At 37.0% G+C, this 27,774-nt stretch overlaps 1 protein-coding gene across 1 annotated transcript in view; it reads left to right on the top strand.

The window, feature by feature from the left end:
- Nucleotides 1-27,774, top strand: part of LOC123525344 (serine/threonine-protein kinase ATR-like) — a 138,499-nt gene that overhangs the window by 85,511 nt on the left and 25,214 nt on the right. The window contains exons 46-60 of the mRNA XM_045304311.2: nt 302-428; nt 6,390-6,529; nt 7,487-7,586; nt 8,161-8,283; nt 8,731-8,918; nt 9,292-9,505; nt 9,869-9,979; nt 10,870-10,938; nt 11,147-11,199; nt 12,440-12,473; nt 13,044-13,162; nt 17,197-17,323; nt 20,447-20,536; nt 21,482-21,589; nt 26,745-26,902. Coding sequence (XP_045160246.2) covers nt 302-428; nt 6,390-6,529; nt 7,487-7,586; nt 8,161-8,283; nt 8,731-8,918; nt 9,292-9,505; nt 9,869-9,979; nt 10,870-10,938; nt 11,147-11,199; nt 12,440-12,473; nt 13,044-13,162; nt 17,197-17,323; nt 20,447-20,536; nt 21,482-21,589; nt 26,745-26,902 — 1,761 coding nt within the window. The remainder of the gene's footprint in view (nt 1-301; nt 429-6,389; nt 6,530-7,486; nt 7,587-8,160; nt 8,284-8,730; nt 8,919-9,291; nt 9,506-9,868; nt 9,980-10,869; nt 10,939-11,146; nt 11,200-12,439; nt 12,474-13,043; nt 13,163-17,196; nt 17,324-20,446; nt 20,537-21,481; nt 21,590-26,744; nt 26,903-27,774) is intronic.

Here is a 27,774-nt window from a genome sequence, read left to right as displayed (position 1 = left end):
TATGTCTTGCCTGGTCTGTAACTTAAGTATGCATAGACGGATTTTTAAATATTCAGTTCAGTCTTTCACCATAATAAGACTTTAGTGGACATATTTAATCATTTAGTGGTGAAAGAAATAAGAATGGTCATTTCTCCTTCTGCCAATAACTTCAGTATCTGGTTCTTTTGCCAAAAGCATCGTTACTCACTGAACTCTCACTTCTATGTCCTAACATCTCATAGTGGGGACATTTGTGTCCTATGAAAACATTTCTAACTATATAGAATTTTTATTACCTGAATTGTTTTCTTTACATTAGACTTCATCTGTTGAATGAGATAGAAGAAAACATGCATATGTTTATGAATCTTGGTGAGGATGATGGTGGAAACATCACCAGACAAGACCTGTTGTCACAGTGGCAGACACGACTTAAAATGATGCAGGTATATGCTCAGCTGTTTCAGTACAATACATACATCATGCAATATTTTCAGACGGTCAATAAGGGAGATTTGCCTCAACAGGGCTTTTTTAGCTCACCTGTCACAAAGTGACAAGGTGAGCTTTTGTGATTGTGTGTGCGTCCGTCCGTAAACTTTTGCTTGTGACCACTCTAGAGGTCACATTTTTTGTGGGATCTTTATGAAAGTTGGTCAGAATGTTCATCTTGATGATATCAAGGTCAAGTTCGAAACTGGGTCACGTGCCCTCAAAAATTAGGTCAGTAGGACTAAAAATAGAAAAACCTTGTGACCTCTCTAGAGGCCATATATTTCACAAGATCTTCATGAAAATTAGTTAGAATGTTCACCTTGATGATATCTAGGTCAGGTTCGAAACTGGGTCACGTGCCCCTAAAAAACTAGGTCAGTAGGTCTAAAAATAGAAAAACCTTGTGACTTCTCTAGAGGCCATATATTTCACAAGATCTTCATGAAAATTGGTCAGAACGTTCACCTTGATAATATCTAGGTCAAGTTCGACAAATGGGTCACGTGCCTTCAAAAACTAGGTCAGTAGGTCAGATAATAGAAAAACCTTGTGACCTCTCTAAAGGCCATATTTTTCATGGGATCTGTATGAAAGTTGGTCTGAATGTTCATCTTGATGATATCTAGGTCAAGTTCGAAAGTGGGCCACGTGCCTTCAAAAAGAAGGTCATAGGTCAAAAATTGAAGAAACGTTGTGACCTCTCTAAAGGCCATATTTTTCATGGGATCTGTATGAAAGTTGGTCTGAATGTTTATCTTGATGATATATAGGTCAAATTTGAAACAGGGTCAACTGCGATCAAAAACTAGGTCAGTAGGTCTTAAAATAGAAAAACCTTGTGACCTCTGTAGAGGCCATACCCTTGAATGGATCTTCATGAAAATTGGTCAGAATGTTCACCTTGATGATATCTAGGTCAAGTTTGAAACTGAGTCACGTGCCATAAAAAACTAGGTCAGTAGGTCAAATAATAAAAAAACCTTGTGACCTCTCTAGAGGCCATATTTTTCATGGGATCTGTATGAAAGTTGGTCTGAATGTTCATCTTGATGATATCTATATCAAGTTTGAAACTGGGTCAACTGCGGTCAAAAACTAGGTCAGTAGGTCTAAAATTAGAAAAATCTTTTGACCTCTCTAGAGGCCATATTTTTTAATGGATCTTCATGAAAATTGATGTGAATGTTCACCTAGATGATATCTAGGTCAGTTTCGAAACTGGGTCACATGCGGTCAAAAACTAGGCCAGTAGGTATAAAAATAGAAAAACCTTGTGACCTCTGTAGAGGCCATATTTTTCATCTTCATGAAAATTAGTGAGAATGTTCACCTTGATAATATCTAGGTAAAATTCAAAACAGGGTCACATACCTTCGAAAACTAGGTCAATAGGTCAGATAATAGAAAAACCTTGTGACCTCTCTAGAGACCATATTTTTCAATGGATCTTCATGAAAATGGGTCAGAATTTTTATCTTGATAATATCTAGGTCAAGTTCAAAACTGGGTCACATGAGCTCAAAAACTAGGTCACTATGTCAAATAATAGAAAAAACTATGTCATACTCAAAACTGGGTCAGGTGAGCGATTCAGGACCATCATGGTCCTCTTGTATTAAGGGAGATTTGGGTAAAAATAAGGGAGACTTTAATTCGCTCATTTTTTACGTGCTAAATAGCCCTTTTCATGAAAAAATCATCAAGTTTCCTATATTGAATTGATGAGTTGAGCCAACAGTTGTGTACAGAATGCATGATTATTACTTATAGCACTTTACTTAATCCAAGGAAATTCAGAATTCCATGAAAGATTGAACCAGGAACTTTGTTTTTGCTTTAATTTTATGTGTTGATGCTTCTGCATCTGGAGAGAGTGGTCTTTTTGACATGTTTAAGAATACAATACTCAAAAGATTGCGGAGATATCATGTCAAAACAGTTTTTAAAGGGCAGTCATTTCTTTTCAGAAATGAAGTTGTTAAAACAAAAATGAAAGTTGTTCTTTTGCTGGATTGTCCATATTTAGATTAAAACTACATGTATTTAAACTGGGAATTCGTCTCCTGTTAATTAGTGCAACATAACAATATCACAAAGGAATGGCAGTCAATTCTTCGGGCACTATGAATTGCAATTTATTTAATATTCACTTATCCAAATTCATGTTTGTCCGAAATTCTGTGTAGTTTCTGACATTTACTCGCCAATCTTTGTTAAATCGTGGTTGACTTTTTGCATGTTGTGCAAGTATTTAAATTGAGAAGCATAAACTTGGTGTTAGCACTAAACTGTCTAATACCCTGATGGCTCGATAAACATTGAGGTCAGCAAAAACTAAGTACACTTTGGCAGGTGGCGGTAAAATGACGTAATTTTAAGACTGGTTTTCATATTTTTTTAAAACTACGGATCAGCGACTTTGATGTTATTGAATCAGTCTAAAATCTTGCATGCACATGATTACAAATGCCTACGGGTAAGATTAAATGGTAATTGCTTGCAGATGGTGACAGTAGGTGGTAAGATAATTAATGCCTCAGGCGTGTATCTCTCGATAAACAAGCTAGGGATTATAGACAACTATCAAAATTATGTTTGAAAAGTATTTCCGGGCTACTCGATATTGAATTTCAAGTATTTTCTAAAGGTCGAGATACGATTTTTCGACAGAGGACTTTTTTCTGAATTTATTTTTTTACGGGAGGTTTTCATGTCCTGGCGGGAGACCGGAAGATATACAGAACTGAAAATACAGGAGAAAAAGTCTCCCGGCAGGAGATATGGCACGTATGACAATACTTTTAACTTTTGATAAAAACTGTTGTATCTAAATACAGTTAAGCAGAGATTTGTCTAGGACTTAACAGGATAAATGCAATACTTGAGTTATCCATGGCTTAGGAGTTGCCCAAACATTGACCAAGATACATATGCAATTTAAATCCGTTTGCTGATTTTCATCCGCAGAAAAGGTGAAAATGTGTTACAATTCTTATCTTTGGTAGACTTATCAGCTCAAGAATACAAACAGTTTAGATTACTGGAGAATATGTGACACATTTTTAACGACATGAACAATTTTGAGCTCTACTGTTGGAAGTGCAAAATTGACACAACAAAGAATAGCCTAAAAGGATACTGAAAAAAATTTTTTTTTGAAACATTATTTATTGTCTATTTTTCTAAATGAATTAAATGAAACAGAAAGAGGCAGTGTATTGAATCTTGCTGTGGTAGTTATTGTATATCTAAATGTGAAGTTGTGAAAAACGCATGAATAAATCGTCCATTCAAAAATTTGACCATCAAACTCTAATTATCTTACCTTGTCAAATGGTAAAAATGTGTAAAATCAAAAAAAGAAAAGCGGAATGTAACGTTTTAAAGAAATTTTTATGTGTTATCCTAATGTGGCTTTCAAAGATCAGGTTAGCAGAAATATGAAAATTGCATACCAGCATCGTCAACGTAAGGAACCATATATCTGTTTTAATTAAGCATATCAGTTAAATATGAGAATTGTTCTTTCTATGATGATTGACAGGATTTTAAATTTTCATTGACAATGTTACTTGTGTATCCCTTGAATAAACAGCGATGAGTTGTAATGCTGGAGCGATCAAATTATCTATGCTCCACATAACAGTGGTAATTTCATAGAAGAAAAATTACCATGATCGCATGAATTGCTCAGGTAAGCCTGGGTGCACGAATAATCTGTCAAGCCAGCAGTTTTTCACTGTACTAAAGGTTGCTTGTGGGGGCCTCCGTGGCCGAGTGGTTAAGGTCGCTGACTTCAAATCACGCCCTCATCGATGTGGGTTCGAGCCTCACTCGGGGCGTTGAATTCTTCATGTGAGGAAGTCATCCAGCTGGCTAACGGAAGGCCGGTGCCCGCTCGTGATGAAATAAGGCGGAGGGGCACCTGGGGTCTTCCTCCACCATTAAAGCTGTAAAGTCGCCATATGACCTATAATTGAGTTGGTGTGAGGTTAAACCCAACAAAATAAATTAAAGGTTGCTTGTTACGTCTCCCCCAGGAGACATATTGTTTTTGCCCTGTCCATCCGTCCTTCCGTCCGTCCGTACGTCACACTTCATTTCCGAGCAATAACTGGAGAACCATTTGACCTAGAACCTTCAAACTTCATAGGGTTGTAGGGCTGCTGGAGTAGACGACCCCTATTGTTTTTGGGGTCACTCCGTCAAAGGTCAAGGTCACAGGGGCCCGAACATTGAAAACCATTTCCGGTCAGTAACTTGAGAACCACTTGACCCAGAATGTTGAAACTTCATAGGATGATTGGTCATGAAGAGTAGATGACCCCTATTGATTTTGGGGTCACTCTGTCAAAGGTCAAGGTCACAGGGGCCTGAACATGGAAAACCATTTCCAATCAATAACTAGAGAACCACTTGACCCAGAATGTTGAAACTTCATAGGATGATTGTACATGCAGAGTAGATGACCCTGATCGATTTTGGGGTCACTCCATTAAAGGTCAAGGTCACAGGGGCCCGAACATTGAAAACCATTTCCAGTCAGTAACTTGAGAACCACTTGACCCAGAATGTTGAAACTTCATAGGATGATTGGTCATGAAGAGTAGATGACCCCAATTGATTTTGGGGTCACTCTGTCAAAGGTCAAGGTCACAGGGGCCTGAACATGGAAAACCATTTCGGATCAATAACTAGAGAACCACTTGACCCAGAATGTTGAAACTTCATAGGATGATTGTACATGCAGAGTAAATGACCCCTATCGATTTTGGGGTCACTCCATTAAAGGTCAAGGTCACAGGGGCCTGAACATTGAAAACCATTTCCGGTCAGTAACTTGAGAACCACTTGACCCAGAATGATGAAATTTCATAAGATGATTGGTCATACAGAGTAGATGACCCCTAATGATTTTAGGGTCACTCTGTTAAAGGTCAAGGCCACAGGGGCCTGAACATTGATAACCAGTTCCAATCAATAACTTGAGAACCACTTGACCCAGAATGTTGAAACTTCATAGGATGATTGAACATGCATAGTAGATGACTCCTATTGATTTTGGGGTCAGTCTATTAAAGGTCAAGGCCACAGTGGCCTGTTCATGTAAAATCATTTTTTGGAAATAACTTGAGAACCACTTGACCTACAATGTTGAAACTTAATAGGATGATTGGACTTGCAGAGTAGATGACCCCTATTTATTTTGAGGTCACTTGATCAAAGGTCAAGGTCACAGAAGCCTGAACAGTGACTTGAGAACCACTAGGCCAAGAGTGTTGAAATTTAGCGGGATGATTGGACATGCCAAGTAGATGATCCCTGTTGCAGCCAACCATCAGTGTCTCTTTGACTTTTGCTCCTGACCCCTATTGACTTCTTGCCTATAGGACTTTGCATTGGGGGAGACATGCGCTTTTTTACAAAAGCATTTTCTAGTTTGCAATTGCTTAGTAAATATTTTCAGATGATATATTTTCCTCCAGAAGTGCGTTTATCAGTGTTTTAATGCTTTGAAATGGAATAATCATTGAGCAGATATTCCACAGCCCTTTGAGTGGTCTATTATAGTAGCTGCTATAGCTAACTGGAAGGTTTTACTGAATCATATGCTATGGCCTCTGTCAGATTTGTTGTTGCCACTGTCCAGCTCTTATACATAGTCCAGCTAGTTTTGGTTGATAGCTTTACCAAGGTGTTTGCTGTGGATGGCTGTACAGAGACAGTTGCTATGGATAGCTTTACCAAGGTGTATGCTATGGATGGCTGTACAGAGACAGATGCTATGGATAGCTTTACCAAGGTGTATGCTGTGGATGAAATAATACTGCTAGGGTCTTTCAGTCTATATTTCATATTTTGATAGAATTTTTAACTTCTAAACAGACAATTTACTTCCATTTGATTTTCAGTCATCATTTCGTATCCAAGAACCAGTGTTGACGATGAGAAGAACATTGATGGCCTTGAACCAACATGAAGGTCAAAGTGACCTTGACCTTGACAGAGAAGTAGGTCACAGCTGGTTGAGTAGTGCTAAAATTGCTCAAAAGTAAGACATATTGTTACTTGGTATTCATAATTTTTATGTATAGTTGAGCTTGATAAAAGTGGTCATAAACATCAGTAACCTGTTTTCGAAAAGAATCCTATCCAACTGATTTCTCAGATAAAGTAGAATGCTCATTAGACTCGATAAGATGTAATGTCTGTCTATCTGGGTTATCTCAAAGTCTTATACATGCATCTCCACCACTTTTTGGATATTGATGGAACTTTACAGCAGTTGTCAGCAAGAAATGCAGTTTGGTTTGTCATCAGCCTGTTCCACTGGGATTATGTTATAGTTGGTCACAATATCTAATATTTCGGCTGAGTTTGATAACTACAGTATAGTTGGATCCTCCAAGTCTCTTGGGAGTTATGACCCTGTAATTACTCAGAATTGCAAAACTTGTCAGTCCCCTGTCTTGAGCAGTTGAAAAGCCAGTGTTCACCAATCTTGGTACAATGTTTATGAGCATTATAACTCTGCCAAGTTCCATTTAAAACTGGATCATCCGAGTCTCTGGAGTTATGACCCTTGAATTACTCAAAATTGTGAAAATTGACATTCTCCTCTTTTATTTTAGCAGTTCTAGTGTTCACCTTACTTGATCACAGTGTTACTGGGCATAATTTGTCACATGATTTAGATGACCAGCTGGATAGTCCCAGTTACTCAAGTTATGGCCCTTGAATTACATTGACCTGCTCAAAATTGACAATGTACATATTATAGCTTAAGCAGTTTCTATCCAATGTTCACCAATCTTTATCAGAATTTTTATGGGCATATTATATTGGTCAAGTCTGATAACTAGCCAGATAGTCTCTAGATTTATGGCCATTGAACTAGTTTGAAAATATAACTTAAAGCTGTCCATTATTATATTGTATTATATTTTATTATATTATATTATATTATATTATATTATATCATTTGTTAACTTTGTATTTTCTTAACCAGGACTGGTAACCTACAGACAGCCTACAGTTTTCTACTGCAAGCCAGTGAGTTTAATTTGCCAGAATTCTGTCTACAAAAGGCAAAATGGCACTGGGAAAAGGTCAGTTATACAAATAAATGTTACATGTCAAAAATCATTCTTTATATGGTAGTGTGGGTCTGCTATTGTCATTTCTAAAGAAAAATGCTTGTACAAATTTATCTAAGAATATTTTAATGACATTTTATATGGAATAATATACTGTCTGTTCTTCAGGAAAAGCCATGCATTGTTAACCAGGATAGAAAGATTTTGCATTACTCTGTAGATGTCTACATCTCCTTTGTAAAAGTCAACCAGAGTCGACCAAAATCATGACAAACTTGTATAAATTTATAAATCATCGTGTAATATCAGACTTACATTGTTACCAGCAAAGGCTTTGGAAAACTTTCTTATTGTAACAGACTGTGGGTTTACTTTTGATATATGATATACTGCTACATTACTAGAGAAACCTTCTGCTGAGATTTAGCTATGTTACATTACAAATAGTACATAATTGAAGTGGTGTAGCATATTCAGATGTCTTTAAGGTGCTCTTACTATATGTGTGTATGTGGCTATGAAAAACAAATTGAACTGGAACTATTTAAAGCAATGCAGTATATTGTAAACACTGTGTATTATGCAGGGAGAGCATGATCAGGCGATGTCGTTACTAGAGAGAGAAATGCAACAGCATTTTGGCAATGTATCACAGCTTAAAGCTGACAATTCTGAAGAAGGAAATGTAAAAAGGAAAGTGTATGCTAAGGTATGAAATATTTGTAGAAATATTCATTTATACAATTTGATACCTTCTGGGGTAAGTTACAGAGTGAATCACTGAACAACAGTGGGAGCCTCCATAGGTTAAGTGGTTTTGACTTCTTCTCCTATCGAGCATTGTGTGCTGGAGTCTGGCTTTGGAGTGCTTAATTCCTGTATAGGGCATCATCCATTTGGCTTGTGGAAGAGGTGCTGCTTTATTATTACTAGAGCAGGACACTTGCCATATGCCACAAAATGTTTGACTTGCAACCTAATAGTATCAGTTCAAGGTCATGACTGTGCATCTTAACCCAGGAAGAAGACATGATTTAAATGAATTTCTATCACTACTGAGCTAAAATGATATATCATAACTAAAATAAACTTGATAAATAAACCAGATCTTTGAATTTACCACCTAACAAAGAGACATAGTGTTTTCTACCTACAGGCACTGTTGTTATATGGAAGGTACTGTGAGGAAACATCAAAGATTGAGAGCAATGCTATCGTAAAACAGTATAAGGAGGTGGTTGATGTGGCTCCGGACTGGGAACATGGATATTTCTATCTTGGCAAATACTTCGACAAGATCATGACAGCTCTTGTTGATGATAAAGATGACATCTCCAAACAAGGGTAGGCATTGTAATTTGTCAAGACATTATTCAGCTGTTGCTGAAAGCAAAATAGTTAAACAAACAACATTGTTTCAACATAATAAAGGGTGACTTTTAAATGATAAACAACCCACAGCACATTAATTGTATGTTTCTCAGAATAAAAAGGGGCCGCCATGTTCATGTAGTCAAAAGAACTTAATGCTGTGGGTTTGAAATTCACATGGTGTGCAGAATACTTTCATGTGAGGAACGTGTCCTGCTAGCCTCCAGAAAGTCTATGGCTCTGCCCTGGTACCTGCAGCCTTTTGCTTTACCAAACAAGTGGGTTTTTTTTAACTTGTGACATATTTATTGCATTCAAAATTTAGACTACTTGTTCTCATTTTCAGGGAGTTTGTTGTCCATGTTGTGAAGAATCTTGGTACTTCTCTGCGCTATGGTAACCAGTTTATCTACCAGTCATTACCACGATTACTGAGTTTATGGCTGGACTTCGGAACATCAGTGGTTGATCAGGAAAAGAAGGAGAGATCTAAGACTACACCAGCATCAACTTCTCAATCTCTGCAGAAGAACAGAAACAATTTAGCCAAACTTAATAATGTAAGTAGTTTTTAGATCAAGAATGTAAGATAAAACTGTATTTTGATAAGTACTTAGTGTCCAGGCTTATTGTGTTGATTAAAGTAATTTTCATGCATTTTAAAAAGATGTTATACATTGTGCTGTTTCACAAAAACTGTAGTTTGAATAGCCTGGCAAATGTTATTTAACTAAAATAAAACAGATTGCCTGACCCGAGACATTTCATTTTAGAAATCTTTCATCTGTAAGTAAGCCATTCAACTAGCTTGCTGAAGATTGCTTGTTATACACAGGTTCCCGACCCCTGGCTTAAATAATTCTCGGTGACCTCGGGATTTGTTACAAGTTTGGATGTAAAATAAAAATGATTTTATTTTGTAGATGATAGGAACGTTCGGAAAGACCCTTGCTCCATACCAGTTGTTCTTTGCATTTTCTCAACTGACATCCCGAATATGTCATGCTCATCCAGAGGTGTTCCTTCAGCTCAAGGTAAGTTGTCTCCCTTTTCCTGCAGCTCAAGGTATGTTTTCTGTTAGCATTAACTATTTTTTCACTGTATTTAAATCATACTTACTTAAATACATGTATGTCTTAATAATGTTGACATGCATATATCATACAAGTGAAACAGAGCAATGGTCTGTACTAATTTTAATAGTTTCTGTTGATAATATCTTGTCTCAGGGCTTAAAGTGGGTTGGGGTTTGTTTTGATATTTATCAGACATACCATTGAAATTTCATTTTTTTTATGCCCCCCTTCCAAGGAGGGGTATATTGTTTTGCAGATGTCGTTCAGTATGTAGACCAGTAGGTTTCCGGATAATAACTCAAGAATGCTTGGGCTTAGGATCATGAAAGTTGACAGGGAGGTTCGTCATGATCAGCAGATAACCCCTATTGATTTTGAGATCAGTAGGTCAAAGGTCAAGGTCACAGTGATCTGGAACAGTTAAACCGTTTCCAGACGATAACTTGAGAACGCTTGGGCCTAGGATCATGAAACTTGATAGGGAACTTGATCATGGTCAGCAGATGACCCCAAATGATTTGTGGTCAGTAGGTCAAAGGTCAAGGTCACAGTGACCCGGAACAGTTGAATGGTTTCCGGATGATAACTCAAGAACACTTGGGCCTAGGATCATGAAATTTGATAGGGAGGTTGGTCATGATGACCCCTATTGATTTTGAGGTCAATAGGTCTGAAGTCAAGGTCACAGTGACCCAGAACTTTTGTGTACAGTGACCAAATAATTTCTGTTCCTTGTGCAATTACTGAATGCATTAAGGGGGGCATTTCACATTCTATGAACTCTTGTTTACTTTACAAGTGCTATAGAACATGACAAGTTTAGATGATATGTTATTTTTCTGTTGCAGTTAATTATTGCGAGACTTGTGGTCAGTTACCCCCAGCAAGCACTGTGGTTCCTCATGGCAGTATCTAAGGTAAGTGTTGTAAAAAGTACCTGTTCTCTAATCATGTTTAAGAAGAGAGTAGTTGTCACGGTATACCTGATACTCGTTATCATTTCCCTTTTATGTAAGAATAATTATATTTGTGAATTGAAAATACTTGTTTTTCATCAGTCTTATAAAACTTTGTAGCAAGTTGAGTGAAATAGGCATGGAGAAACAACGTTTATTTTATTTTCAGTCATCATACCAGATGAGAGCAAAAAGATGCCAGGAAATATTTGCTACTGCTAGGTTTGTTATTGTACAGTTCTGTTTCAACATTGCTAACCATTTCCTGCAATAAAATAATGTTATTAATCCTGAAGAAATATGAGAGTTGTAGGTTCAGTTTTGTGTAATTAGTATTGGATAGGTAATAGATGATATTGCTGAACATATTGAATTTGTAGATCAATCAAACACAGATTTTATAGATCAGTCAAAGTAGATTTTAAAGATCAATCAAACACAGATTTTATAGATCAATCAAAGGTAGATTTTAAAGATCAATCAAACACAGATTTTATAGATCAATCAAAGGTAGATCTTAAAGATCAATCAAACACAGATTTTATAGATCAATCAAAGGTAGATTTTAAAGATCAATCAAACACAGATTTTATAGATCAATCAAAGGTAGATCTTAAAGATCAATCAAACACAGATTTTATAGATCAGTCAAAGGTAGATTTTAAAGATCAATCAAACACAGATTTTATAGATCAATCAAAGGTAGATCTTAAAGATCAATCAAACACAGATTTTATAGATCAGTCAAAGGTAGATTTTAAAGATCAATCAAACACAGATTTTATAGATCAATCAAAGGTAGATCTTAAAGATCAATCAAACACAGATTTTATAGATCAATCAAAGGTAGATCTTAAAGATCAATCAAACACAGATTTTATAGATCAATCAAAGGTAGATTTTAAAGATCAATCAAACACAGATTTTATAGATCAATCAAAGGTAGATTTTAAAGATCAATCAAACACAGATTTTATAGATCAATCAAAGGTAGATCTTAAAGATCAATCAAACACAGATTTTATAGATCAATCAAAGGTAGATTTTAAAGATCAATCAAACACAGATTTTATAGATCAGTCAAAGTAGATTTTAAAGATCAATCAAACACAGATTTTATAGATCAATCAAAGGTAGATTTTAAAGATCAATCAAACACAGATTTTATAGATCAATCAAAGGTAGATCTTAAAGATCAATCAAACACAGATTTTATAGATCAATCAAAGGTAGATCTTAAAGATCAATCAAACACAGATTTTATAGATCAATCAAAGGTAGATTTTAAAGATCAGTCACTTTTAATGACGCTGCAAATGTCTTAATGTAAATAAGAATTTTGGATACAAATTAAACATGTAAGACAGTATTACTATCCTTGTAACATGTTGAATATAAGAATTCTGGAGCAGTTGATGAACTCTAGTAATACAGTGTTTTCAATATTTTTCTTCCATTTTAGAGAGATGAATAAAGGTCTTGAAAAAGTGATTAAGGTATGTTAAATATTTTTATGTCTGTTTAATATTGTAGGAGGAACCATTTGTTAAAACTTGAAATGATGTAAGATAAAAAACATAAGGCCGTCTTGATTATACTGTTAAATCATTTAATTTCGTGGGCATGAAATTTCGTGGTTTTGGTCAAAACGGCAATTCCTTGGTGATATGAATTCGTGGATTTCAACTTTTGAACATAAAATGAATGGGAATTTTACTTATTCATTGGGATTAAATTTCATGGATTTACTCAACAACGAAACCCATGAAAATTGGTCTCCCACGAATATTAATGATTTCACAGTATACCAAAACATTTCTGATAAGATCATATTCACTAGTTAAAGGTTTAATCCTTACCATGCTGGACTAGATTGATTCTGCCTTTACGACCAGTGTTGATCATGATCAGTGTTGATCATGATCTGCACTGTTTACCATTCAGTCAGTATCTATTTGTTAAGCACTCCTTTTAACAGTTAATGGTACTGTCGAAATTGGAAGAAGAACAAGTTCATTGTAGAAATTTAGCAGGGTAAGGTATAAAGACTTGCTGATGTATTTCAGGATTACCTCAAGTTAACAGATAGACTGCTGGAGTTGTGTGAGAAAGATCTACCAGGACCATCAACTGCTAGTATTGACAAAAACTTCAGACCTCTCAAACGTTTGCTTGAAGATGAGAGGTAAACATACTGTGAACTGCACTTTGTGACAAATTATAAGTTTATTTGTTCTGTATATTTGTTGTGCCTGTCTCCGAGGAAGAGTGGTTATGTTGTTTTTATGCCCCCGAAGGGAGGCATATAGTTTTTGAACCGTCTGTCGGTCTGTCAGTCTGTTGGTCTGTCAGTCTGTCAGTCTGTCCGCAATTTTCGTGTCCGGTCCATATCTTTGTCATCGATGGATGGATTTTCAAACAACTTGACATGAATGTGTACCACAGTAAGACGATGTGTCGCGCGCAAGACCCAGGTCCGTAGCTCAAAGGTCAAGGTCACACTTAGACATTAAAGGATAGTGCATTGATGGGCGTGTCCGGTCCATATCTTTGTCATCGATGGATGGATTTTCAAATAACTTGGCATGAATGTGTACCACAGTAAGACGACGTGTCGCGCACAAGACCCAGGTCCGTAGCTCAAAGGTCAAGGTCACACTTAGACATTAAAGGATAGTGCATTGATGGGCGTGTCTGGTCCATATCTTTGTCATCGATGGATAGATTTTCAAATAACTTGGCATGAATGTGTACCACAGTAAGACGACGTGTCGCGCGCAAGACCCAGGTCCGTAGCTCAAAGGTCAAGGTCACACTTAGACTTTAAAGGATAGTGCATTGATGGGCGTGTCCGGTCCATATCTTTGTCAACCATGGATGGAATTTCAAATAACTTGGCATGAATGTGTACCACAGTAAGACGACGTGTCCACGCAAGACCCAGGTCCGTAGCTCAAAGGTCAAGGTCACACTTAGACGTTAAAGGTCATTTTTCATGATAGTGCATTGATGGGCGTGTCCGGTCCATATCTTTGTCATTCATGCATGGATTTTAAAATAACTACGCATGAATGTGTGACACAGTAAGACGACGAGACGCGCATAAGACCCAGCTCCGTAGGTCAAAGGTCCTAAACTCTTAACATCGGCCATAACTACTCATTCAAAGTGCCATCGGGGGCATATGTCATCCTATGGAGACAGCTCTTGTTCTTTATGGGTCAGTATGTCAGTCTGTCCAGAGACTATTTTGTTTCCAATTGATAAAAGGGGACACTTCTGTAATGCTGTGAGACTAAAGAGGATAAGTTGTAAATGACCTCAGTTGATTTTAAGGTCAACAGTTTCCACTCAGTAACTTGAGAAAGTTTGAGCCTATATTAGACATACTGAAATGGATGTTTACCATCGGTCAGAACTTGAGAATGTTTGGGACTGTAGTGGCCAGACTTTACAGGATAGTTGCCTGTGATCAGTAGATGACCCATAGTGTTTTCATGGTCTTAATGTAAAGGTTGTACAGATAGCTGTGGAATTTCATAGGATGGTAACTTGTAGTCAGTCAATGATCTCTATTGCTTTGGTCATCAGACCAAAGGTTAAGGTCACAGCTTACTTGGAACAAAGTTACTTGTGACAGGACATCATACGGGCCTTCAGTATTTCATAAAAGGAGTGATTTTTAGCTCATCTGATTTTTTGAAAAAAAATGATGAGTTATTGTCATCACTTGAGCAGTTGTCGGCGTCTGCGTCGGCGTTGCCTGGTTAAGTTTTATGTTTAGGTCAGCTTTTCTCCAAAACTATCAAAGCTATTGCTTTGAAACTTGGAATACTTGTTCACCATCAAAAGCTGACCCTGTATAGCAAGAAACATAACTCCATCTTGCTTTTTGCAAGATTTATGGCCCCTTTTGTACTTAGAAAAATATCAGATTTCTTGGTTAAGTTTTATGTTTAGGTCATCTTTTCTCCTAAACTATCAAAGCTTTTGCTTTGAAACTTGGAATACTTGTTCACCATCATAAGCAAACCCTGTACATCAAGAAACATAACTCCATCTTGCTTTTTGCAAGAATTATTGCCCCTTTTGGACTTAGAAAATCAGTTTTCTTGGTTAAGTTTTATGTTTAGGTCAGCTTTTATCCTAAACTATCAAAGCTATTCCTTTAAAACTTGCAACACTTGTTCACCATCATAAGCTGACCCTGTACAGCAAGAAACATAACTCCATCCTGCTTTTTGCAAGATTTATGGCCCCTTTTGGACTTAGAAAATATCAGATTTCTTGGTATATCAGATTTCTTGGTTAAGTTTTATGTTTAGGTCAACTTTTTCTCTTAAACTATCAAAGCTATTGCTTTAAAACTTGCAACTCTTGTTCACCATCATAAGCTGACCCTGTACAGCAAGCAACATAACTCCATCCTGCTTTTTGCAATAATTATTGCCCCTTTTGGACTTAGAAAAATCATTTTCTTGGTTGAATATTATGTTTAAGTCAACTTTTCTCATAAACTATCAAAGTTATTGCTTTAAAACTTGCAACAGTTTTTCACCATCATAAGTGGACACTGTACATCAAGAAACATAACTCTATCCTGCTTTTTGCAAGAGTGATGGCCCTTTTTAGACTTAGAAAATCATGGGTAGGACAATATTTCTATTATACAAAAAAAATCAGATGAGCGTCAGCACCCGCAAGGCGGTGCTCTTGTTAACTATTACATAATTATGTCTCCCCTAGGAAACATATTGTTTTTGCCCTGTCCGTCCTTCCGTCCGTCTGTCCGTCCATCCGTACGTCAGACTTCATTTCCGAGCAATAACTGGAGAACCATTTGACCTAGAACCTTCAAACTTCATAGGGTTGTAGGGCTGCTAGAGTAGATGACCCCTATTGTTTTTGGGGTCACTCCGTCAAAGGTCAAGGTCACAGGGGCCTGAACATTGTAAACCATTTCCGATCAATAACTAGAGAACCACTTGACCCAGAATGTTGAAACTTCATAGGATGATTGGTCATGAAGAGTAGATGACCCCTATTGATCTTGGGGTCACTCCGTCAAAGGTCAAGGTCACAGGGGCCTGAACATTGAAAACCATTTCCGATCAATAACTAGAGAACCACTTGACCCAGAATGGTGAAACTTCATAGGATGATTGGTCATGAAGAGTAGATGACCCCGATTGATTTTGGGGTCACTCTGTCAAAGGTCAAGGTCACAGGGGCCTGAACATTGAAAACCATTTCTGATCAATAACTAGAGAACCACTTGACCCAGAATGTTGAAACTTCATAGGATGATTGGTCATGAAGAGTAAATTACCCCTATTGATTTTGGGGTCACTCTGTCAAAGGTCAAGATCACAGGGGCCTGAACATTGAAAACCATTTCCGATCAATAACTAGAGAACCACTTGACCCAGAATGTTGAAACTTCATGGGATGATTGAACATGACCCCTATTGATTTTGGGGTCAGTCTATTAAAGGTCAAGGTCACAGTGGCCTGTTCATGTAAAATCATTTTTTGGAAATAACTTGAGAATCACTTGACCTACAATGTTGAAACTTAATAAGATGATTGGACATGCAGAGTAGATGACCCCTATTTATTTTGAGGTCATTTGATCAAAGGTCAAGGTCACAGGAGCCTGAACAGTGACTTGAGAACCACTAGGCCAAGAGTGTTGAAATTTAGCAGGATGACTGGACATGCCAAGTAGATGATCCCTATTGCAGCCAACCATCAGTGTCTCTTTGACTTTCGCTCCTGACCCCTATTGACTTCTTGCCTATAGGACTTTGCATTGGGGGAGACATGCGCTTTTTTACAAAAGCATTTTCTAGTCTTCATTAGTTTTTGAAAAGCTATAGTGGATTGCCTTTGCCTCACTGAGCTGGACAGTTCATTTCACTTGAACAATAGCATAATGCAAAAATACATAAAAAACATTCAGCTTTATCAGTACAGATGTTATTTTGTGTAATTATAAAAATGAGCTTTTTGACAACAGTATCAGGCTCTTTGTAACTCTACCTAGTGAAGACAGTTTTGAGATGGCAGACATTGGTATGGGTTGGGAAGAGTATTTCCCTTAAGTCAAAAATAAGTGTTTAATTGAGAAAAGGGTATTTAGTTAAGAATTTTTAGATTTTCATAAATGTAATTTAACTTAACTTATAGAAATGTTGATTAAAGGTTGTTACATTTCAGTTTTACACCAGTTCTGCTGCCCCTGCAGTCCTCTATGACAGTAGCATTACCTAACAAGGTTGACAAGTCCTCAAACCATAATCCATTCCCAGGCAATCAAGTTTACATACAGGGATTTGATGATACGGTATGCATACTACAAAGTTATAAATGTTTGCAATATAGTCTTCTGATTTGCAGAATTCATTTTAGATGTAAAAGTTAAAACAAATTGGCCAAGGTATGTGATAAAGATGGTAGCCTATTGGTAGAGGTCAGGCCACGTTTTACTAAAGACAGGAAAAATGGCACTGGTAGCTATTTTTCTTAGCGATAAGCTTTAAGGTAAGCTTTAAAAGGGAAACCGGCTTTTTATACCCGCCTTCGAAGGAGTGGTATATTGTTTTGCAGATGTCTGTTGGATACCATCTGGAATGCTGATAGGGAGGCTGATAATCACTAGCAGATGACCACTATTAATTTTGAAGTCAATAGGTCAAAGGTAAAGGTAACAGTGACCCGGGACAGTTAAACGGTTTCCGGATGATAACTCGAGAATGCTTGGGCCTAGGATCACAAAACTTAATAGTGAGGTTGATCATGATCAGCAGATGACCCCTATTGATTTTGAGTTCAGTAGGTCAAAGGACAAGATCACAGTGATCCAGAACAGTTAAACTGTTTCCGGACGGTAACTTGAGAATGCTTGGGTCTAGGATCATGAAACATAATAGGGAAGTTGATCTGGACCAGCAGATGACCCCTACTGATTTTGAGTTCAGTAGGTCAAAGGTCAAGATCACATTGACCCAGAACAGTAGAACTTTTTTGGCCAAATAACTAGAGAATTCTTTGGTTCAAGATCACATTTGAGACTGAGGTCACTTATGAATGGTAAATGACCCGTAATTACTGATTTGAGGTCAGTATGTCAAATGTCCAGTGCACAGTAACCAAATTATTTCTGTTCCTTGCGCAGTTACTGAATGCATCAAGGAGGGCATTTCGTGTTCTACGAGCTCTTGTCTTCTCTAATATCTTCGGGGTCATGGGTACCATCTGGAATGCGGTGTCAAAAGAGTGATAAGTTAAAAGTTGTAGAACCTTTTTCACAACTAACCTAAAAGTGCATCCACTCTACAGCTCAATAGGGAGAGCACAGATCTACAGATCAAGGGGTTGTGAGTTCGATCCAGGGTGGGGCATATGTTCTCCATGATGATTTGATAAAAGACATTGTGTCTAATATCATTCATCCTCCACCTCTGATTCATGTGGGGAAGTTGGCAGTTACTTACGGAGAACAGTTTTGTACTGGTACAGAATCCAGGAACACTGGTTAGTTTAACTGCTCGCCGTAACATAACTGAAATACTGTTGAAAAGCAGTGTTAAATCCAAAGCAAAGAAACAGTGATTAGTATAGATTAAACTAATACATTTTTGCATGTATCTTTCTGCTAAATGTTGTTGGGGATTGTTTTATGTTACTTCACAAAAGTGCTTTATATGCTTGTTTTTAAAAATCAGTGCATATTATGGAATGGCATTGGCCATCTGTTTCATTTCAGGATCTGTATGCCACAAAGTATAATAGCTACATATTTCAGACTTTACAGAATGACTGAGCACCACTTGATGAGGATCCCAGTTATTGTTTTTCGGGACAAATAGCTTAAGGTCACAGGATCTTGGAGACTGATAATGATTTCTGGACTCTTTTTAAGTCAGGAAGTACAATAATTATGGCTTTAAAACAGTGACCAAGTACTTTAGTAATAGATCTTGATTGATTCTGGGAGTCAGTGGCTCAAAGGTCAAGGTTGCAGGAACCTGATTTATTTTCTCGTAATTATTTTGTTTCCATGCTCTTTAACTCACAAAGTATGACAGCTATGGCTTGCAGACTTTACTTGATTAAAATCCACTGAATGAGGATTTTATTGTTCTTAGGGTCAAAGGTCAAGGTCAAAGTAGCAGGGAGAATGGATTCATGAATATACATCATGAAGTATAATAGCTACTACTACCAAACTTTACACAATGACTAAATACCACTACAGGAAGATCCTTACTGATTTTGGTGTCTGTAGCCTAAGTGATCAAGGTCCCAGGGTCCTGACTTATTTCATCATATTTGTTTTACCTTCCCTGAGCATGAAGTGAACATGGTGAGCTTTTAGGATTGTTGAATGTCCATTGTCCACCTATCCATCGTCTGTCCTCAAGTTCTTTAAAGGTGGATAATCAGGTTTTGGCCATGTAACGGATTTGTTCGAAACTTTAGCATCTGATCATTTACACTCATTTATGTTCACTTAACACTTAATACAAATAGATTTTCACTGGAGGTATTTTTAAAATTTCATTTTCCTATCCTGGTTGCCCAACCAAGATAGAGTTATTTTTTCATAAGTATAAATTTGATAAACATACTTTGCCTAAGGAAATGTATAAATATTAGACATATTGTAATATATTTGTAAAATATTTGCATTAAAAATTATGTATTTAGATGGAATTCATTAGAAACGCAAGTTTGAAAAATTATTATTACCTCCCTTTGCCTATCTTGGTTGCGCAACCAAGATAGATTGGAAATAAATTAATTCAGAAGCTTACACACAGCTTTAAAACTTGCATTTTGGTTCAGATTTTTCAATAGTTGATATGTCTATCAAATGCAAATGTAAAACTAGACATTGTACCGAAATAAAAAGAAATACCCAGCCTTTTATATACTTTCATATTAAAGGGGAGTAATTACAAAATTTTATAAAAATAATAAAATATACATTTCAAATAGGAATCTAACTCTATGTAATTGGTCTTTTTGTTCCTTAAATAATTCTCTACCAGAATATACCAAAAGTAAAAAATGTCATTAAATGTTGATTAAATGTGATTGACCACCTTTAAAGAATATCTTGTCCTCAACCACTAAGCCACTTTCAACCAAACTTTGCAGAAATGTTTCCTGGTTGATCCCCTTTCATATTACTTCAAATCTAGATCATCCATGCAGAATTCTGCAACAGAAAGAAAAAAAAACTTTAAAAATCATCTTCTCTGAAATTTCTGGCCTGATCTAGATATAGTTTCACAGAAATATTCCTTGGGTGACCCTCTACCAAATTCTTACAATTCATTCTGTTTCATTGAAAGAGTTTGACCACCAACATGCAAATGGGCACATAAGGCCCTGTGAGGCAGAGCTTTTGTTAATGAAAGGGTATCAACCATGGGATTAAACCATACTTTTTTCTTTGCAGATTGAAATACTTCCCTCCTTGCAGAAGCCAAAAAAGATCACAATGAAAGGCAGTGATGGTAATCTCTATGTAATGATGTGTAAACCTAAGGTAAGTGATTTTCGTCTATATGTTATGTGTAATTGTAAGGTAATTGTCTTGTTACACAATGAAAGGCAGTGATGGTAATCTCTGTGAAAGGCTGTGTAGGAGCTGAGGTAAGTGATTGTCGTCTATATGTTATGATATATAATTGTAAGGTAATTATTTTGCTACACAATGAAAGGCAGTGATGGTAATCTCTGTGTAAATCTAGGTTTATTGTTTCATTACACCAGGTAAGGCAGTGATGGTGTCTCTGTGTAACTACAAATAAACATATGGTAAATGTTTTTCAACACAATGAAAGGCAATGATGGTAATCTGTATGTAAAGATGTGTAAACCTGAATGATCATCCTTTTTCATTATGAAAGATAGTGATAGTAATCTCTATGTAATAATGTGTAAACCTAATATTTTGTCATTAGGTTTAACTTTGTGGAATGACACCATTGAGAAATCTGCAAAAATGTGCCGTCACAAATACCAGTCATTTCACAGAAAGTGTGAATTAATTCTTCTGGTAGGTCCATGTCAGATGTTTCGTGTAGTCATTGTGTTAGTATGTTTAAGAAAAGATAATTGAGCCACGCCATGAGAAAACCAACATAGTGCGTTTGGGACCAGCATGGATCCAGACCAGCCTGTGCATCTGCGCAGTCTGGTCAGGATCCATGCTGTTCGCTTTCAAAGCCTATTGCAATTAGAGAAACCGTCAGCGAACAGCATGGATCCTGACCAGACTGCCCGGATGCTGGTCGCAAGCACACTATGTTGGTTTTCTCATGGCGCGGCTCAATTATGTAATAAAAGATAACTATGTAATACTCAGATGTGAGTGTTTTGTCATTAGATGTAAGTGGATGTGTTTTCTGGATTTTACACATCGTCTTTATCTGTATAACTTGATTGCATGTGACTTTTGAACTGATTAAAATTTCTTTATTTTGTACAGGATGATTTGAGGAAGGATTGTAGACTAATGGAGTTCAATGGAATAGTAAACAAATTCCTGAGGAAAGATCCCGAGTCTAGAAAAAGATATCTTTATATCAGAACCTATGTAAGTAAAACGTTTTGACCAGGATTTCAGAAAATCTGGTTGTTAAAATGGAATTTGTCTTTGTTAAGGTAGATGTTGTCAGACAGATTGTTTCCACGCAGTAACATTAGTTAGGATGAATCTGTTGTCACCAAACATGGTATGCATGTAGCTTTTATTCAGACAAAGGTTGGCCTTGTATTTCAGGTCACTTGGGTCAGTCAAAAAATCTGTAAGAATATCCATTGGAAGTGTAGAATGCAACAAAGCAAAATAATAGAAGAGTCTGTTCATGAGAGGTAATGGAAAGTGCAACACCCCTCACACCCCATAGAACCAGCTCACAATTCTGTTACTTAGGTCATAGTTACTAAAAAGAGAAAAACTATTTCCATTCAGTTACTTTAGTTAGGAATTAGGCACATTGGTGACACTTGGTATGTAGGTAGCCAAGATGGAGAAGACATTTGAGATTGCATAAGTGTCAGATGTAAAATGTTGAAAACATTGCTTCTTATCAATTTGCAGTGTTTCTTACCATCCCCAGCCAAAGGCGAAGGGATAGTGTTTTGGCATTGTCCGTCTGGCTGTGCATCTGTCCATCCATCCCAGATTGAAAATGTTTATAGATCGAAAAGTATTTCAGCTAGAATCGCTAAACCTCACATAGTTATTAATTAGCACATGATATTTGCACTCATAGTAGTATTATCCCACTTGACCCATTAAAGCAGAGTTTTTCCCATTGATTTGTTTGAAAAAATTGAAAATGCTTACAATTCAAAAAATATTTCAGCTAGAATCACCAGAACCCATATAATTATTATTTAGCACAAGACCTTTGCTCACATATTATATTACGCCCTTCTTGACCCAATAAAAGCAGTTTTTCCTTTGATTTGGTAAAAAAAGTAAAAATGCTTATAATTGAAAAAGTATTTATTTGTATGAAGATTAAACTGCCATCAAACAAGAAGTTCCCACCCCCAATTGCATGATCAGCAGCTGTATATCACTTGAAAAATCCCTAAACTCTCTAAAATCTGTAACCTCAGCTGATAGTTAGCATAACAGGCTTTCTATTAAGAGTATTCTGTTAATGCAGTTTAGTAAATTATAATGCTTGGGTAGGAGTCCCTGTGATTAAGAACTTCAAAACACCTACCTGTCATCTCTATGGATTCAAGTCCTACTTGAGTTTTCATGTAAGGAAGCCATTCATATGGCTTGCAGGAGGTTGTTGGTATCTAAGATGCTTGCCTACGTTTGTAGTATTATCAGGAGTGTTCATTCTCTCTTATTAAAGTTTGAAAGGTGTCGTGTGACTAAGTGTAAATTAGAAACCAAACAGAAGTTCTTCAGAAAGGGTTTATTTGATTACAACATAAAGTTTCAGATAGTCTTTAATAAGCATGCACATAACTTGTATCATTCAGTTCAACATTATAAACTGTTCTAAAGTACAAAGTTTAAACCTGCTGAGTTTGAATATATTGAGGGTCTTCTATGCCTGCTTCTGTAGGACAAGGTATTCCCAACCTGAAGGACAGCAGGGAATGAGGAACTAAGGGTTGGGAAAACATCTGTCTTAAACAGGCAGTCATGTAAGATCATTTTTAGCTCACCTGAGCCAAAGGCTCATGGTGAGCTTTTGTGACTGCTCAATGTCCATCGTCCGTCTATCAACAATTTCTAAAAAGAAGTCTTCTTCAAAACCGCTGGACAGATTTAACCAAACTTAACAGGAATGATCGTTGGGTGGTCCCCTTTCAAAATTGTTCAAAGAATTGAATTCCACACAGATTTCTGGTTGCCATGGCAACTGAAAGGAAGAACTTAGAAAATCTTGTCCAAAACCGCAAGGAGTAGAGCCTCGATATTTGGCATGTGACATCATCTAATGGTCCTCTTTGAAAATTGTTCAAATTATGCACCTTGGATGAAAAGAGGCCCTGCCCCTTGGGTCACAAGTTTTACACAGACTTATATAGGAAAATACTTTAAAAATCTTCTTTTCTGAAACCACAAGACCTAGGCCTTTGAAATTTGGTGTGTAGCATTGCCTTGTGGTCGTCTACCAAGATTGTTCAAATTATTACTCTGGGCTGAAAAGAGACCCCGCCCTGGGGGTTCCAAGTTTTACATAGACTTATATAGGGGAAAGAAATCTTCTTGTCTGAAACTGCAAGGCCAAGGCTTCCGATATGTTGCATTGCCTAGTGGTCCTCTACCAAAATTGTTCAAATTATGCCCCTGGGCTGAAAAATGGCCCGGTCCAGGGGGTCCCAAGTTTTACATAGATTTGTATAGGAAAAAAATCTTTAAAAATCTTATTTTCTGAAAGTTCAAGACCTTTGATATTTGGTATGTAGCATTGCCGTGTGGTTCTCTAACAAGATTTCACCAACTATGCCCCTGGGATGAAAAGAGGCCCTGCCCCGGGGGTCACTTGTTATATGAGTTGTATAGGAAAAACTACTTTAAAAATATCTGATCATATTTCCTAGACTGTTTAATTATAATTACCTGATGACCCAAAGTAGATAGGGGTCACTTGACTGACCTTGACCTACTGACCTACTTTCTTGTTTTTTAAGATACAGCCATGAAATTTAGTTGACATATACAGTTTTGCACACTGATCTTAAAACTGACTTTTAGTGACCATGAATGTGACCTACTGACCTACTTTCTTAATATTTATACCCCCACCAAACATGTTTGAGGGGGGTATATAGGAGTCAGTTTTGTCGCGTCCCGTCCCGTCCTGTTGCGTCCCGAAATCTATTATCTCAGTTATTACCAAATGAATTTGATTCAAACTTAAAATACATGTTCCACCTTATCACCCACATCATGTGACACAAGGTGCATAACTCTTGACACCAAGTTTTCATGAATTATGTCCCCTTTTACTTAGAATTTAAGGTTAATTTTGTTTTATTTTCACTATATCTCAGTTATTACTAAATGGATTTGATTCAAACTTAAAATAGATGTTCCACCTCATCACCCACATCATGTGACACAATGTGCGTAACCTGACACCATTTTTTTATGAATTATGCCCCTTTTTACTTAGAATTTAAGGTTGATTTTGATGTATTTTCACTATATCTCAGTTACTACTGAATGGATTTGATTCAAACTTAAAATAGATGTTCCACCTCATCACCCACATCATGTGCCCACATCATGTGACACAAGGTGCATAACTCTGACACCAAGTTTTCATGAATTATGTCCCTTTTACTTAGAATTTAAGGTTAATTTTGTTGTATTTTCACTATATCTCAGTTATTACTAAATGGATTTGATTAAAACTTAAAATAGTTGTTCCACCTCATCACCCAGATGATGTGACATAAGGTGCTTAACTCTGACATAAATTTTTTATGAATTATGTCCCCTTTTACTTTAAATTTAAGGTTGATTTTGATGTATTTTCACTATATCTCAATTATTACAAAATGGATTTGATTCAAACTTAAAATAGATGTTCCACCTCATCACCCACATCATGTGACACAAGGTGCATAACTCTGACACCAATTTTTCATGAATTATGCCCCTTTTTACTTAGAATTTAAGGTTAATTTTGATGTATTTTCACTATATCTCAGTTACTTCTGAATGGATTTGATTCAGACTTAAAATAGATGTTCCACCTCATCACCCACATCATGTGACGCAAGGTGCATAACTCTGACACTAATTTTTCTTGAATTGTGTCCCCTTTTACCTAGAATTTAAGGTTAATTTTAATGTATTTTCACTATATCTTATTCTGATTGGCTTAGAGCCAAAGGGAAGTAACCTTTTTTTAACTTTTGTACAGAGTTTCTTCCCCTTAAATTCCAGGAATTAGTCTATTTTTAGAAATCCTATTTTAAGATTTTCAATATTTTAGGTATTTTTCTAACTTTTTTATTATAAGTCCTATGTAAAAAGTAAAAACATTTTTCAGTGGTAACATGGGTCGGTAAGACACTTTTTTGTATTCACTTTTTGTAAGGGGGGTATACTGGTTTCAGGTTGTCTGTCTGTCCGTAGACGCAATCTTATACGCACCATCTCTCCTTATCCCCTTGACAGAATTTAATGAAAGTTCACACAAGTGATCAGTACCAACAGTAGTTGTGCATGGGGCATGTTAGGTTCTTTTAGAAAAAAAATTTGCAGAGTTATGGGACTTTGTTTTTTTGTTACTATACTATATACATAGACACAATCTTGTGTGCACCATCTCTCCGCATCCCCTTGACACAATTTAATGAAACTTCACACAAGTGATCAGTACCAACAGTAGTTGTGCTTGGGGCATGTTAGGTTCTTTTAGAAAAAAAACTTGCAGAGTTATGGGACTTTGTTTTTTTGTTACTGTACTATATACATAGACACAATCTTGTGCGCACCATCTCTCCTCATCCCCTTGACACAATTTAATGAAACTTCACACAAGTGATCGGTAACAACAGTAGTTGTGCATGGGGCATGTTAGGTTCTTTCAGCGACAAAAATTGCAGAGTTATGGGACTTTGTTTCTTGTTAACATACTATGTACATACAGTCTGCATATGCAATCTTGTGCGTGCCTAATCTACTAAACCCTTACACACAATTTAATGAAACTTCACACAAGTGATCAGTACCAACCCTAGTTGTGCATGGTGCATGTTACATTCTTTTAGATAAATATTCTGCATAGTTATGGGACTTTGTTTTTTGTTACTATACTGTATACATACAGTCTATATACATACAATCCACATAATTATGCAATCTTGTGTGCATCAAATTGCAATGTACTGTGTCAGTGCATGCGGGGGGTACATTCATCACCTTTAGTGATAGCTCTAGTATTATACTAGTATTACTTATATGTGGAAGCCCAGGATGAAGTACTCCAAAGTATTTTTAAGATTTCTTATGGTTGCCATTCGTCTGTGACAAGACCGTATGGTGGGGGTATGAGTCACTCCTGTGACAGTTCTAGTTTAGCATCAGTATGTAGCTCATATTACTCAGGTGAGCAATCCAGGGTCATCATGACCCTCTTTTTCTTGCTTACCATTGCAAAATGTTTAAAGTTAAAGTAAATTATAAAATGGCTCAAGTTGTTTATGACATCCAAATGCGCATGTGTAGCTTGCTTAATCACCGTTTTTGTTTTCAGACTGTTATACCGCTGAATGAGGAGTGTGGCTTAATAGAGTGGGTCAACAATACTAGTGGTTTAAGGCATGTTCTCATCAAACTTTACAAGGAGAAAGGACTCTATACCAGTGGTACAGAACTCAAGGCAATGATGCCCACTGTACAAGCTCCAAGAGAGTAAGTTTCTTCCTACAATACTGTACCACTGTAACAGTGGTACAGAACTCAAGGCAGTGATGCCCACTGTACAGACTCCAAGAGAGCAAGTTTCTTCCTACAATACCTTACCGCTGTAACAGTGGTACAGAACTCAAGGCAGTGATGCCCACTGTACAGCCTCCAAGAGAGTAAGTTTCTTCCCACTATAAATGTGGTTCAGAACTCAAGGCAATGATGCCCACTGTACAGCCTCCAAGAGAGTAAGTTTCCTCCTACAATACCGTACCACTGTAACAGTGGTACAGAACTCAAGGCAATGATGCCCACAGTACAGGCTCCAAGAGAGTAAGTTTCCTCCTACAATACCGTACCACTGTAACAGTGGTACAGAACTCAAGGTAATGATGCCTACAGTACAGGCTCCAAGAGAGTTAAGTTTCCTCCTACATACCATACCACTGTCGCAGTGGTTCAGAACTCAAGGCAATGATGCCCACTGTACAGCCTCCAAGAGAGTAAGTTTCTTCATACAATACCTTACCACTGTAACAGTGGTTCAGAAATCAAGATAATGAAGCCCACAGTACAGGCTCCAAGAGAGTAAGTTTCCTCCTACATTACAGGCTCCAAAAGGGTAAGTTGCTTCTTACAATACCTTACCACTGTAACAGCGGTTCAGAACTCAAGACAATGAAGCCCACAGTACAGGGTCCAAGAGAGTAAGTTTCCTCCTACAATACAGGCTCCAAAAGGGTAAGTTGCTTTTTACAATACCTTACCACTGTAACAGTGGTTCAAAAATCAAGATAATGAAGCCCACAGTACAGGCTCCAAGAGAGTAAGTTTCCTCCTACAATACAGGCTCCAAAAGGGTAAGTCGCTTCTTACAA

This window comes from Mercenaria mercenaria, chromosome 3 (assembly GCF_021730395.1).
Source record: "Mercenaria mercenaria strain notata chromosome 3, MADL_Memer_1, whole genome shotgun sequence".
Classification (NCBI taxonomy): Eukaryota; Metazoa; Mollusca; class Bivalvia; order Venerida; family Veneridae; genus Mercenaria; species Mercenaria mercenaria.
This window is presented reverse-complemented; position numbering and strand designations above follow the sequence as displayed.